At 35.8% G+C, this 15634-nt stretch overlaps 1 protein-coding gene across 7 annotated transcripts in view; it reads left to right on the top strand.

Annotated features, from left to right (window-relative positions):
- The first annotated feature begins 5167 nt into the window (after window positions 1-5167).
- The window catches only part of LOC132598656 (DExH-box ATP-dependent RNA helicase DExH7, chloroplastic), a 28722-nt gene continuing 18255 nt past the window's right edge, over window positions 5168-15634 (top strand). For 3 of the 7 annotated variants that reach the window (XR_009566628.1, XM_060311656.1, XM_060311655.1), the window contains exons 1-13: window positions 5169-5560; window positions 7155-7257; window positions 7361-7554; window positions 8438-8491; window positions 8911-9067; window positions 9139-9548; window positions 10298-10516; window positions 11144-11255; window positions 11889-12071; window positions 12677-12756; window positions 13567-13689; window positions 14108-14194; window positions 14876-14976. Coding sequence is in view for 5 of the 7 variants with exons in the window: in XM_060311656.1 (XP_060167639.1) it covers window positions 5288-5560; window positions 7155-7257; window positions 7361-7554; window positions 8438-8491; window positions 8911-9067; window positions 9139-9548; window positions 10298-10516; window positions 11144-11255; window positions 11889-12071; window positions 12677-12756; window positions 13567-13689; window positions 14108-14194; window positions 14876-14976 (2096 nt within the window). In the remaining 2 variants the exon portion in view is untranslated. Of the gene's footprint in view, window positions 5561-7154; window positions 7258-7360; window positions 7555-8437; window positions 8492-8910; window positions 9068-9138; window positions 9549-10297; window positions 10517-11143; window positions 11256-11888; window positions 12072-12676; window positions 12757-13566; window positions 13690-14107; window positions 14195-14875; window positions 14977-15634 lie in introns of all 7 variants that reach the window. The other 4 variants (XR_009566627.1, XM_060311657.1, XM_060311653.1 and 1 more) reach the window with 3 other exon arrangements.

Here is a 15634-nt window from a genome sequence, read left to right as displayed (position 1 = left end):
TTCTAGGACTGGTCCGACATATTTAAAATTGTACAACAACTTCATTACATGTCACCTGCGTGATATGTAAAGTTTGAAATTCACAAATTGGATAATTAGAAAAAAAATCCACATGAAAGCTTTTAATTTAATATTCTTCGCGATAAATATTTTTGGTTTTTAAGTAAATAATAACTCTATTTGATAAGATTAGTATACTGAACACAACAAATTTCTTGTATCTTTTCGTTCACTATAGCCTATAGATTTGCGGTAAGTACAAAGGCCTTTAGCTAATGCAGTAAACACAAACATGTGGATATATCTGCATGAATAACAGTCAAAGTTCATTGTGTTTTAACATATAGAAATGTACTAGTCTGGGTGGTGATGTATATCTGTATTCAGTATCGTGGTAGTTGCCTTTGAACTACACATTCTAGACTAATTCCATCTTTGCTGTATAGTAGCTACTTTAAAAGTCCATCATCCAGTGTGATTCTGAGCTGAATAGTGTCTGGACTATTTCATTTTTGTTTTAGTACTTGCTTTTCTCATTTAAGCAAAAGAAACTGCAACCAAATGCTCTGTAATTGTTGATATTCGTAATTCGTATCATGCATAAACCAGTTATTCAGAGTTATAGATAGTCAGTCAATTGTTAAATGTCTTGGAGTTAGGGAAGAGCTAAATCCTTTAACATTGGTGTATTGCTTCAGGATAGTCTATACATAAACCTAATTCTTTCTATGATTTTCTCATTTGGAACTGGGACTTCGGTGATTGGCTTGTGACTACATGATTAAATTAGGTTAAGAGGAAATAATAACAAGAAAATGTAGAAGTTTCTAGTAGATACTCGGAGGAAATAAAGCAAGCAGAATGCTTGTGTTCTCTCTGTTATATGTTGTGTTGGCTATAATGAATGTGAGAACTTTATGTATTGCTGTGTTTTTTTTTTTTTTTTATGGAATAGTAATTTGTGATTTACAATGTGATTTTCCGAAGATAGATATGAGTGCATTGAAACAATGAAGTTTCTAAAAAATCTTGAAATTGGGTCGTTGGAAAAACTTTCATTCTTTACTAATTTGAGTCATTTCCATTTTCAGTTAAATGGAGAGTTGGGATATTAGCAATGTGGTATCTCCTCATTTAAGTGATTTGTTAGATGACGAAGATCAAGATCTAGAAGAGATCCGGAGAGAGCAAGGTGAGAAGGAGCGGATGGCTTTATGTCATATAACAGGTAAATACATTTTGATGTATTGTGAAAAATATCTATGCAAAGAACCTTGTCGTACATCAATGCGCTCTGGAAATGAGTTTATTCAAGAGATATTACGAGGAAATGAGTTTATTCAAGAGATATTACGAGGAAATGAGACTCGTTGTTACGAAAATTTCTAACTGAAGAAGGCGGTGTTCATTGATCTATCCAATGACCTAACTGATAAATATGGGCTTAAACCCACTCGTGGAATGTCTATACATGAAATGTTAGGCATATTCTTGATGACTTGTGCACGTGGAGTTGGAAATCGAATGATACAAGATACCTTTCAACATTTTGGAGAGACAATTCATAGACACTTTCATAGTGTTTTAAAGGCCGTTTGTAAGCTTGCAAGAGATATCTATTGGATGGGGTTTCGTGATATGATTGCTAGTGACATTTCTAATGCTTGATGCTTGTATTATATGAATATTTTCCACTTCTTGTATTTATAGTGGAGTGCTTTCGGTTGTATTAGCACTTTTATTTTGTGTCAAATTCTCCATCTTTGAAATATGAATTCTATTACCCTTTTTTAAGTCATGTTTATCCTAACTTATTAAAAAAATTGTGTTCTTTATAGTAGTCCTAGGCAAAAAATGCCCATTTGCTTCCGATTTTTTCATAAATTCCAATAATAGATCATCATTATTAGAATTAGAAGTTTTTGTTCTACTTGCACGTTCATCTAGTGCTTCAGTTATGTAATTGTTCAAAATGTGGAGGCTCTTCTTTTGACTTTTTTCCGATCCAATGGACAAAATTCTCATAAATTTCCACATGAAGTTGGGGTAGAACAATCTTTTGAAAACTGATTTTAGAGTTGTATCCATTGCAAGTGCAATTGAATTATCATCATGAAGGTCAATGGTGAGAATATTCAAACTTTTCCCTAGAGCAAGTCCAAAAATGTTATCAGTGCCAAAACGTATCATTAAATCTTGTAAAATCCACTCTTCACCGTTAACATAGGATATATCTGTTGGAGGAAGAAGAATGGTTTAATTAATATTCTCATAATTAATACACAACTCTTTCTTGAAACAACAAATCAATATAAATACATTCCAATAATGAAATAAATCAAGAAGATATTACTCCCTTCATTCCAAAATAAGTGTCTCTTTTAGCTCATGCACCCTCCTTAAGTAACATGTATTTATAAAAAATTAACTTAAATAAACATTTTATAGTGGAAGTGATTTTAAAATATAAATTACTTTTGATTTGAATCAACTTTAGAGTTTAAAAATCTTTTAAATCAACTTATTTATGGTGTTAACAGCTTTAAGGGTATTTCAGTCATTTTGACAGAAAATAAGTGCTTAACAGCACTTATTTACCAAACACATCAATAACTTATTTTCAACATAAGCACTTTTATCCAAACACTCAACTACTTATTTATAAAAATAACTTTCAGCACCTAAAAGTTCTAAAAACAATTTATACATAAAAGTCACTTTTTTTAAGCCCATCCAAACGGGCTCTAAGCCTCTGTTTGGATGGTCGTTACTCATGATTTCATAATGTACAATATAGTATTGTATTGTACTGTATTAATAAATACAATGTTTGATGGACTGTATATTTTGTTATGATTTAACAACAATTTTATTGTTTGGTTTGACTGTATAGTACTAATAATAACATGTAAGTTTACTAAAATACCCTTAACCCTTGATTACAAACTAGTATATATATATATAACTAAGATAAAAGATAAAATAGAAACTTTAAAAAATAAGTAAGTGGCGAGTGGGGGCGGTCATTGGGTAGGTGGGGGTAGTGGTGTGGCATGGTGGGTGTGAGTGGTTGTGGGTTGGGGTAGTGGTGTGGTATGGGGGGGGGGGGTGAATGGTTGTGGGGTGAGGGGTGGGAAGGCGGGGTGGGTGGCGGTAAGGGTAGTAGCAGGGTGGGTAGTGGTGAGGGTAGTGGTGGATGGCAGGGTGGGTGGTGGTGAGGGTAGTGGTGGGTGGCAGGGTGGGGTGGGTGGTACAGGGTGGTGGGTGGTGGAGTGTGGGGGTGGGAATGGGCTGGGTTTGGGTGTGATGGAGGAGGGGATGGGGCGGGGGTATAATGGGGAAATGAAATGCGTGACCACGCAAAAACTATCAAATCCGTGGTTACAAAAATTGGACTTTTTCATAGTTATATACCCACTGAATTACAACGGGTTTACAACACCATACAACATAATTTTAAAAATAATGGAAACAAATATGGCTTCGTAGAAAACAATACAATAATGAACCACGGGAAAAAACCATTCATACGGGGGTAAAAGTGTCATTTGAGAGGACGATTTTGGCAAATTATAAGATGAGTAAACCAAACAGAAGTATAGTTGGAGATGTCTTAGTTATAGACGGACTAAATTAAGGTCAGAGGCAAACATATTTATAAGGTGTACCTCTAATTAACTAGTCTTGATGTGATTTGCAGTATTTTTTCGAATAAATTTGTGGTTTTTTGTTTTGCTGAAGAAATTTGCGTGCATCTAAGACAAGGTAAATTATCTATTGTTTGAATTCGTTTCGGCAGAGGTAAGACTTAATCGAAAAATAATTATGGAGTACTATATACTTATTCATAGGTACCGAATATTTATTCCAAATCAAATAGTTAAACTTTAGCAGTTAAAAGTATTATCAAAGTAAGCATACATATTATATCAGGTGACCATTGTTAATTGGTAAATACGTGTATCAGAGTGGCGTGTATTTATTTTTTAATGTAATATTGAGTGCAAGTTTTTATGTTTCATCTCAGACTTCTTTTACACGTAATGATGTTTATTCTTGGGATAAGTCATAGAATCCATCTAACCTATACTGAAATTGTTAATCACACATCTAAACTATGCGAAGGTCTTATCACTCCCTTAATTTTTTTCATATTATTTACTCCCTTCACTAATTAAATAATTAAAAAAGTAAGTTAAATCATATCATGTGCATACGCACGTTTATACTAGATAAAAAGAAGGATTTTAATGTCTTATTTCATTTGATTCTAGTAGACCTAAATCGACAAGTCCTCATCGTCTCTCAAGTCTCATACCTTTTTTGGGTGGCTGAATTTTCACTTTATTATCTGTAGTATATACTTCAATGGAGCATGAATTTCCCGTTTAGCTGAAAACGTTCTTTACATCTAATATACACGAATGCCTCGACTTTTCTCATTTATGTGATCAGTATTTTACATGCAAAATATTTAGCCTTTAGTCCTTATGCATAATCCTTAATTAACTTTAAGAGATGCTGAGTATTACTCATAATTCTTGACTTTGTACTTTGTCGTGTCTGATCATTATCAAATGAAATAAGACATTAAAACCTTTTTTTTTGTCTAGTAGAAGCGCGTGTATATATATGACATGTTTTAACTTATTTTCTTTATCAGGATAAGGAAGGACGAAACTAAAACATACACAACCTTGCAGAATGTGAAAAAAAAAAGACACACGTGGTCATAGATAATCCTTTTTTTTTAACCCCTCCGAAGGAACTCCCAGCTTTTCGCTTTCTCGATGACTCAAACCCACAACCTTAAAGTTGAAGGTGGAGGGTGTTTATCACCTGAGAAATCCTTCTTGTCATTACTCAGAATCCTTGAATTTATACTTTGTTGTGTCAGATCAGATTTGAAAAAAGCAATAAAATCCTATCATTTTTGGTTTGAAAGAATCACATGACATGTTTTAACTTATTTTCTCTACTAGATAATGTGATCAAATTGAAACACACACAACCTCGTAGAAAGTGAAAAAAAAAAACACACACACACAAAGTAGCCATAGACAATCAATTAATAACAAGTCTCGCGTCAAAGAACGAGTACGGGCTTCTTGGTTGGCCCAATAACATCTGCCTTCATATTTGGGCTTACAGCATATATTGCCGTCTATTTGGTTCCCGACTATAAATTCACTCTCTCGTCAAAACTCGACTGTACTGTTCTCTCACTGATAAATCTTCCATCACCATTCTTTCTTCTTTCATTCTCCCGCCCATTCTATTTATAGATATGCCACCGAAGAAGAAACAGTCGTCATCAAAAGGCAAAGGTTCTTCTTCTTCATCAACAGGTCCCAAATTACAAATATCTGCTGAGAACGAGAATCGTCTCCGACGACTATTGCTTAATTCCGGCCGATCAACACAATCTTCGGCCCCGACTCCCGCAGAAGATGCTCTCTCCAAAGCACAGAAAGCCAAGAAACTTCGTTCTATTTACGAAAAGCTTTCTTGTGAGGGCTTTTCTGATCATCAAATTGAACAAGCTTTATCCTCTCTCAAGGTACACTTATCAAGAATCAAATAAATTTAATACTTTTAATGTTCTCCTGTTAACCCATCAAAGAAAAAAGAAATTATCTCCTTTTTAGCTGTGTAATTTCAAGAAAGGCCGTATAGATGCCTATCATGTTATGTGCATTATGTAAAATATACATATACAAGACACACTTATGTAATTTCAAGAAAGATCATGTCTACGTTACTGTGTATTCTCTATTTGGTACTTGATAGTTAGTGTTTCCTTTTTGGTTATTTGGAGATATATTCAGTCAGAAAATTGCCTTATGTCTCCACTCACAAAATTGAATGCTTTTAAAACTCTCATGTTAATCAATCAATTTCGTCAAAGGAAAAGAGTATTTCCTATTTTACTGTGTAATTTTAAGAAAGGCCGTCTATAGACATATCATGTTATGTGAATTACAAGACACACTTATGTAATTTCAAGAAAGTAGTGCTATTTGATACGTAGATGGTTTGTGTTTCATTTTTTGGTTATTATATATTCAGTCACAATCTTTGTGCTATAATTTAAAATTCTCCTTTTAACCGATCAATTTTATCCAAGAAAAAAAAAAAGTGTTTCCTATTTAACTGTGTAATTTCAAGACAGGCTGTATATATGCCTACCATGTTATGTGCATTATATAAAGTATACATGTAAATATACAAGACAGACTTATAATTTCAAAAAAAAAAGAATATACAAGACACTTATGTAATGTCAAGAAAGTAAAGTCTGGTAATTCCAAGAAAGGTAATTTCAAGATAGTTAATGGAGTTAACTGTAGTTTAAACAAGGTGGAATTAGTAGTCAAGGCCTTATTATTTTAAGAAAGAGGGGAAAGGTACTAACAAGAAACTGTTGAAGCTAGCTAAGTGGGTGTGAATGAGAAATGGAGGGAAAAATAAAATAGAGGAAAAATAAGATTTAAAGCAAAGTCCTTTTTGGAAAGAAGCTTTGCCCCACATAGGTGGTGGGAAGGAAAATAAGTGTGCTTAAATAGAGAAACACTTCTTCTAGCTCTTAAAGAGTTGAGAAGAGGGACTCCCTTCGCGCCGTCGTCGCCGCTCGGCTTGGATACTGTTTTGTCATTTTATTTTTCTGGTTTTATTAAAGCATTGTTTCGTTGTTTGAACATTCTTTTACTAACGTCATTTGTTGTTTTGAGCACAGTTTGGATAACAGAAACCACCTTATGTCTCCACTTACAATATTGAATGCTTAAGATTCTCTGTTTAACCAATCAATTTCATCAAAGAAAAAAAGTATCTCGTATTTAACTGTGTAATTTCAAGAAAGTCCATATATATACATATCATGTTATATGCAATATATAATATACTCATATATACAAGGCAGACTTATGTAATTTCAAGAAAGTAGAAGTGTGGTAAAATCAAGAAAGGCCATGTGTACGTATACTTTATTTGACACATGGATAGTTAGTGTTTCCTTTTTGGTTATTTGGAGAGATTTGTTTTTTTTTGTTTTTTGAGAAGGTAACAGTAGGTTGTTTGGAGATATATTCGGTCACAATCTTTGTGCTATACTGTTTCTAATAATATTTACCATTTCAAAAAATATTACTTAGGAGAGAGCCACGTTTGAAGCTGCGTTAGATTGGCTATGCTTGAATTTTAGAGGGAATGAGCTTCCTCTGAAGTTTTCAAGTGGTACTTCCCAATTGAACGAAGGTATTGATGAAAAAGATTATGTTTAATTTCCAGAATTGGCGATAGTAGGGAGTTTTACGTTAGGATAAAGAAGTTAAGTTCATGATCATATGCATTTTGGCAGGTTCTGTTGGTATCATATCAACTGCCCGAGAAGATTGGGTTCCTTCAGCAGATTCATCTGTGGCAGAAGTTAAAGATGAGAGAATACCTAAAGTTTCAGTTGTGCCGAAGGGTCGAAGTGATAGTGAATCTCTACGTACAGTTGAACGTTCACAGGCTGATTGGATCCGTCAGTATATGGAACAACAGGAAGAGGTACTTCTACAGTTCTACTTGATACTTATAGTTCGACTGACAGGTACAATAGGTTCTGTGGTCAAACTACTGCAGTGTATCTGATTTCAGCTTTTGTGAATTATCTCTTTACAGTGAAACTAAAAGGTAACTGAGAAAGGTTCTGCACGGGAGTGCATATGCCTAGTTAGTTACTGCATGCTTTACACTTCTAACTTATTTCTTGGTTTCACAACTAGCTGTTGTCTTAGAAAAACTTAATTAAGATACATGATAAAGAATTAGGGCATGATGCCGACTCCCTCCTAGATTCATCATTTCACTTGCTCTAGTTTAATCTATATACTTTTTGCTGTTTTTGGTTAGCTCCTGGGCTGAGTAGTGTAACAATGTAGGAGCTAAATCTACTTATCTTTGTAATTTTTGCATCCTTTTGATGCCAGCAACGAAATAGCTTATTTCATAAAAAAAAAAAAAAGAATTAGGGCACGACCGCGTAGTCCTGACTTAGTTGGCATTTAGGAAAACAGAGAATATGTTGTAGGAGAGTGTCATATTATCAAAATCAGTATCTGAAGAAACAACAGTACAGTATGTCATTTGAGAATTTTAGAGAAGCCAAAAAAGGCAAAATATTCTTCCACAAAAAGACAGGGCACTTTTCACAGTTGAAACAAGCAATTATTTCTGGTTGAGAGTCACCTTTTTTCCAATCAATGCTCTATGCAGTGTAGGATATGGCGGCTAGACTTTGTGAAACTCTATCTTTAATCCCATTGGTATCAGAAACAAATCACTCTATTTTCTAATCTTAAAGTACCCAATATTATAAATCTTAAAACCACTGAAATTCAAAGTGTATAGCGCTGAATACATACATTCTTCTTTTACTATGCATTTGCAGGATGAAGCTGAAAGTTGGGAATCTGGTTATTTTGATGATGGTTCCCTAGAGCAGGTAAATCTCATGGAACTTCTTCCATGTTTTTACACTAATCGAGCATCAGTTCACATGATTTGTGTTACACAGACTCTTTAGTCTTGACTATCTGATGATGTAGGGTTTCCTTTTACCGGTATCCATTGTCCAGTTCATTATAATATGTTTAGGCTTTATATTGGGCGAGTAGACATATGGTTTACATTCTTCGGAGCTCGTACGGCTATTTCTCTTGCGGGAATGACCTGTTTATTGTAAAGTTGAATCTAGATATAGTAACAGTTAGTTCCTTAACGCATTTATCCCTTTTTCCTGTTGTTGCGAATTGAATTTTGTCTAATCAGAGTAGATATAAGGTCTATATCCCTCAAAGACACTTGTTACTCGAACAATCTGAAAAGCATCCTACTCTCCTCGATTCATGGTTTATTTGTCAGCAGGTTCCGCGGAAAAAGCGTAGTATTGAGTCCATTGTCCAAGAATTTCATACTGCAAGGCTGGAAGCTATTCATGCAAAGGAGCGCGGAGACAAAAAGAGCCATGAACAAGCCGGCCGAACCATTCGGAAGATCAAGCAGGAGATATCTGCTCTAGGTGGGAAAACTTTCGATATTCCGCTTTCATTCCATTATTATAGCAGGTTTAACATATAACATCTATAATAGGGCTATCGGCTGATATCCTGGAATCTGCACATGAAAGTGCTTCGAACCATGCAGTACTGGACATGTCCTCAGAGAAACTTGATGTTGATGATGTTACTTTACACAATTTCAGAACGTCGAATATTTATGAACAGGCGAATATTCATGAACACGAGATAGAAATAGATGAAAAGGTAGCTGTCAATAGCAGCTCTAATGAATTCACTGAAAACACTCCACCAAGTGTTCCTATAGATGACGAGGTGGCTTCAGGAGGAGCACCAGAAGACGTAGAGCTTGGTGATTTCTTATTTGAAGAAGATTCCTCTGCTGATGTTTCGTCTACTATACTAGAGCTGCAGAAGAAAGAAAAGATGAGAGAATTATGTAGTCAGAAGAACTTAGAGAAGTTAGAAGGTATATGGAAAAAGGTAAACATTTGGTACCTGATCTTACGAGTTAGTTGTAAACTTATACCGTAGACTATGATCTAGAGCACCTCTTCAGTTACCTTAAAAACAAAGAAGATTTAAAGCTCCCCTTTTGGTATAAAGAGGATACAATAGGATAAAAGAGCCTGGTCAGTAGTTGTAACTTTAATAAGGTAACCTCTTCTCAGTGGAAGGAAGTACAATTTCATTGTTTTCCTTTTCTGTGTAGTTACTTTGACAGAATAAGTTGTAACTTATTTCTATGTTTTTTTAGTTGTGAAAGAACCGATAGTGTTATTACACTAAAGGGTGTGGCGTAACAGTTAATGAAGTTGGTAGAAACCTGGAAGACCAGGGTTCAAATTCCAATAGAGACAAAAAATGCTAGGTGATCTCTTCCAATTTGCCTAAGCCTTGGTAGGCTGAGTTACTAGTACCTGTGTTAGTGGGAGGTAGTAGGTATCCCGTGGAATAGTCAGGTTGGAGCAAGCTGGTACAGACATTACCCCGTTATAAAGAGAAGGAACTGATATTTTTATTTAGGTAAACTGATAAGAAGGTTAATCTACGATGAGCCCGTGTGGACCTGGTCTGCATCGTGAAGTTAAACCACCCCCTCCACTAACAAAATGTGATGCAAAATGTGAACCATGGTAGACTTGTGTCGTCCCTTTTCTTCTTCAGGTCTTCTTGCTTTTGTTCTAAAGTTCTTGTTCCTTCCTTAAAAGTGACTGTTGGCATAATTGCAGGGAGATCCACAAAAGATTCCAAAGGCTTTTCTTCATCAACTATGTCAAAGATCAAGGTGGGAGGCACCAAAGTATGCGAAAACACCTGGAAAAGGAAATATTTCAAATTACTCAGTCAGTGTAATGCGCAAAGCCAGTGGGAGGGGTAAGAGCAGAAAAGCTGGAGGGCTAGTAACAATCGAGCTTCCTAGTCAGGATCATACTTCTTCTACTGCTGAGGTAATGTCTAATGCTTTGTTGATACTGTTTTGTATTTGTTGTAAGTCCATTAAAAAGAAAGGAACGCGAAGTTAATGATAATTGCAGTACTACTATTTGGTCGTTACACAACGTTTCAGATTGTGGGTGTAAGATGGGGGAATTGCATGTATTCACATGAAAATAGGATCGTGTTATGTATCCCGTTGTTTCTTGTAATAGCTGTTGAATATGTTTAGCTATATCTATATTGTTTGTCCCTGTCCCCTCTAAAGCCTTACGGTTTCTTCCTTCGGATAGTCCACATAATTGTTTGCCCATGCTCTGTTTCTCCACTCTGTTTCTATCACCTATCTAAGCCATTTCACCAACCTGATTAAAAAGAGCCCTTATCACAAAATTCATGATCTTTGTTTCAGGAAGCAGAAATCTTATCAATTAGCTAAGAATTTGTCTTGCTTACGCATATAAAATAAATTGGAATTTGCAGGGATATGTTGTAAAAATGCTTGTCAGCTTTTTGTTAGTCTGATAAGATTTTTGTTTTGAAATGTGAATCTAAAACACCATTCTCAAAAAAATAAAATAAAAATAAATTGTGAATCTAAAACATGGTTCTCTTCTTTTCTGAACTGTGATTTGCTTTAGGATTCACAAAACAGAGTTGCAGCTTATGCTCTCCATCGCTTGTTTCCGGATCTCCCAGTTCACATGCCAATTACCGAGCCATATGCATCACTTATTTTGCAGTGGGAGGAAGGTGATTTTTCTTACTTCTCGTGCAGTCAAATATTTAATATTGATATTATATTAAGCATCTTGGTAACTCAATTTTATACTTCACCCTGATCAAACTGGTCTCTTGTAGCCATAGATCCCATAATTGTGTATCCAATCTTTTTACTACAAACCTTGCATTGATAAAGAGTGCTCCTTTTTCATTGATGAAAACTTTCATAGATGGTGGAAATAAAAAAACTTTCATGGAGGTAATACATCCATAAAACTTGGTCCAGAGGTAAAACTAATGCTACAACTGCTATGAAAACAGGGAAAAAAAAGGGAATTTATTAAAAAGCATCCCACGAAAATTATGTACCTGATAAAAGAAAAAGAATCCCATGAAGAAAGATCAATCTCTCCAAGATGTATTTCGAACCTTAGAAACGGTTTCGCTGACGTAGGCAGCATAAAGATGCAGAAACAGTTGTTCATGTTTTAGCTTGTTGCTTGTCTTCTTTCTCTTCTGTTAGTTTTTCTTTCCTCTGATCTCTCAGTGGTTGTACACCCTCATTCACAACCTGCAGAGGCCGAGTCTGTAACAGTTAGATTTGCAAGGTCTGATCTGATATCTCCTCCTCTTTCATGTGCATGGTGGTTTTTATTGGGACAGGTGATTCCGTGAAAGATATTGTGGATGATCAAGTGGAACGAAGGGCCTATTTTGTGGATTCATTACTAGACGCTAGCAGTTCAGAAACCATAACTCATTCTGATGTCTCCAATAATGCTATCGAAGAAAAGTTTTTAGAGCCTCACACCACAAAAGATAAGACAGTGGCTGCTGATTTTACAGGTGAAGTATGCTTATGGATTTCTTTTCTGGGTTGCATCAGGAAATAACTTCAAAATGTGACCAATTTTCTTAAACACTGAAAAATGTATGAAAACTTTTATGCAGCTGGCTTTGTTAGTTTTGAACCTTTTTTTTGCTTTATTTTATTGATTTTGTGTCAACCATGGACTTTTTTAAGTAAGGCTGCTTTTCAAAGCATTGCTGATAATAAGTCTTTAATATTTGGTGATTGTGTTCATTAGCTGGCAATAAAAGATTTATTCTGACGTCTATTGCAGTTCAATTTGTGCCCTTTTAGAGTAGATTGTTTTTTCATTTTTCCTTCTTTGGGGAAGATATAACTCATAGGTAAGAACAGCAAAATCAGCGAACTAATTGTTTCGTGCGGGGGAAAATGAAAAGTACCTCAAACAGATAATGCTTTCTGTTTGGGTGTAGGTTCAGCATTGCCCTTAGGGAGGGCTAAAGGGTGAGTTTAGTTATTGACTGTTACAAGATCTTGTATTCCTGTTAGTTTTTGCTGGTTTGGAGGCATTTGGGAGTTCACTGCTCTTTCAGAATGTAAAAGGTGGTTTTGCTGACTAATCTCTTTTGTTTTTCTGCAGCCAAAAATCCCCGTAAAGAAACAGAAAGTCTCTCTCTGAAAAAGGAACAGGAGGGGCGGAAGAAGCTGAAGAAGTACCAGGTCAGAGTCCTGCTAGTTCTATACTATTAAAATTATGTGGCACTGTGGATGAGATTGTGTTGGTGCTGCTGTAACTTTAAGGCAATCTACAATGGAGTTGTCATTCATTTTGGGCTGCTTGTTACACTTTTACCTAGCTATATAGACATCACAGATGAATAAGTCAGATTTGAATGATCGAAGAACTTGAAAGATGACAGTTTACCCAAAAAAAAAAAAAAAAGAAAAAAAAAGAAGAAAAAGAACTTGAAAGATGACACTAAAAAAAGGTAATAAAGATCCTGAAGATAGAAGAAAAAGAACCAGAGGGCCCTAGCTTGGAGCCGCTTTTCTTTTTGTTTTGTTTTTTGGGGTGGGGTGGTGGTGGTGGGGGAGGGGTGTGGTTGTGGAGGAATTTGAATTCTATTGCAAGTTAGGGTTGATACTATTTGTTCTTTACATTTTTTAGTTTTAACCCAAGCGGTTCTTTTTCGTTTGGTGATAGAGCTTGTCTGCAGCTTGCTAAGCCTAGGTCGGTTTCTCACCTTTTCATGTTATTTTGGTAGAGCTTTCATGACTAACAACTGACCTGGGGCAGTTGTTCGCTGGGACGGTGAGGTTTCAGGTTATGTGCATACGCTGTAATGGTGGTTAAAGTGTATCCATCCTTACATCATGCACTTCCGTCGGAGTCATTACATAGCAGCTTTCCTTATTTCCCACTTTTCTCTTCATAATTTTGATTTTTTTTTTTCCTTTTTATCATTGATGTTATTTTACCTCTCTGTCTGCTTTAATTTCTGAAGATATTTAATTATGTTCTCTGTGCAGGAAATGTTAAAATCACGGGCTGCCCTTCCTATTGCTGACTTAAAAGGCGAGATCCTGCATTCACTGGAGGAGAATGATGTTTTGGTCATTTGTGGGGAAACAGGTTGCGGGAAAACAACTCAGGTGTTGAATTCTTAAATTTTGTCTTTATATGTACCAAATTACTTCAATACTGTGTTGAGGTGCAGCTTTCACTTTTGTTTCGGCGCTACTAATTATGTGCTTTGATCCCGTTCTTATACTCTTCGGAGAACTTTCTTTCCCTTGTTTTATTGCAATGATCCTAGCTTGACATGTTTTGTGAAATCAATCTTTTTCCAAATGGGAATATCAAATCAGTGCCTCTATTTTCCAGATAGTGAGCTGTCGAGAAGATCCTACACCTAAACGGTTGCTAGTAAATAAGTCAGCAGAAATTGTTCCGAAAAAAGCTAATTGACTTAAGAAATTAATCAAGATGGTTTCTATTGCAGTGGAGGGTATCTTATAATTCACATTCGTATCTAGAATCATTGAAATCTTACATTTTGATTTCTTGTAGGTCCCTCAATTTATACTGGATGACATGATTGAATCAGGACGTGGGGGACACTGTAACATTATATGCACACAACCAAGGCGAATCGCGGTCAGTGCTACCATCATTACCCATATATATGCCTGCACTGACTGAAACACTGGCTCTGGAATTCACTTCTTTAATTGTCGGTTTGTTTGATTCAAAATAAAATGTAATGTTTTATATGCACCTGTTCTGCTGACTGACATTCTCAACTTCTATGACTTTCACGTACCTGCCAATACTTTTGCAGCTTTTAGCTGGTTGCAACTTTATCCTACCTTTCAATAGCCTTGTTTCACTGGGGATGAAAAATTAAGAATTAATGTTGTAGTTGGTTGAATTGTAGCCAAAATTTATTGGTTGGATTACGGTGAAGCACTGCAAGTTAGAAGAAGTGTATCACATCAAGGACAAGGCTAAATTGAACTCTTGTATATCGAACCACCTACCATATTATATGAAGAAGCCATTCATATTTGAAGCACACATGCATGGAATTCAAAAATTCGGTTAGATAAGTTTTTCTTTATCTTTTTCTTGGGGGAGGGGGAGAGAGATGGGTTCTTATCATCCACTATGAGAGGGATCTTTAGGTTGACTGCAATAGCTGAGCTAAGATTGGAGGCTTTTCCTCTTCAATTTTGTTGAGATGTCATTAGGCAATGCTTTCATCTTGCTCTTTACACCCACATATCTGGCTTTCTCTCACTTAACAAGATTTGCTGATTGTCATTTTCTCTTTGCTAGGCTATTTCTGTGGCTGAAAGAGTTGCTGATGAGCGTTGTGAATCTTCACCAGGTTCGAGTGAGTCCTTGGTTGGTTACCAAGTTCGCCTCGATAGTGCAAGGTATTGCTTCTCAAAATCTTCATTTATAAATGGATACAGAATCACTTGTCCCCCCCCCCCCCCCCCCCCCCCCCCAAAAAAAAAAGGGGGGGGGGTGGGGGAATACAAAATCATGAAATTGGATGTCATGTTGACTCAAAATTTGCCCTTCTGGAAATCGATTTATATCACTTTTTAGTGTCGATAAAGCTACCAGGGCTTAGTAACACCAGTCAGTTATCTCTACGTGGCTGGGTGTATGGATTGTGCATTATCATTTCGCTTGGTTTGTGCATAATTAATCATTCGATTACATTAAACATGTTTTAATCAGGTTTACCATGCATGATTCACGGGAGTAGTAGGAATACAAATAAGACATTGCTCATTGGATCCGAGAAATGGAAGAATGAGCAATGGAAGGATTTAGGTGTTGAATCTTGCGATACTCGGGTTCAAATGGATAGCCAATGTTTTTTTTTTTTTTTTTTAAATTTTTTTAACCATGGATAGCCAATGTTGTGCGTAATGCTCTGCTACTTTTACAACTCCCACCATGATCTGCTTTTGTTTAGTTGGAGATCTAATTATTCCTGCTGAGTCATGTTTCCTTAGATTTCCTTGAGCATTGCAAACCTGTTTTCACTTAGCTTTTTATGGGTCTGGTTATCATCATATA

The sequence above is a fragment of the Lycium barbarum genome, chromosome 6, assembly GCF_019175385.1.
Source record: "Lycium barbarum isolate Lr01 chromosome 6, ASM1917538v2, whole genome shotgun sequence".
Classification (NCBI taxonomy): Eukaryota; Viridiplantae; Streptophyta; class Magnoliopsida; order Solanales; family Solanaceae; genus Lycium; species Lycium barbarum.
Note: the sequence above shows the minus strand (reverse complement) of the source record. Positions and strands in the feature narration are given on the sequence as shown.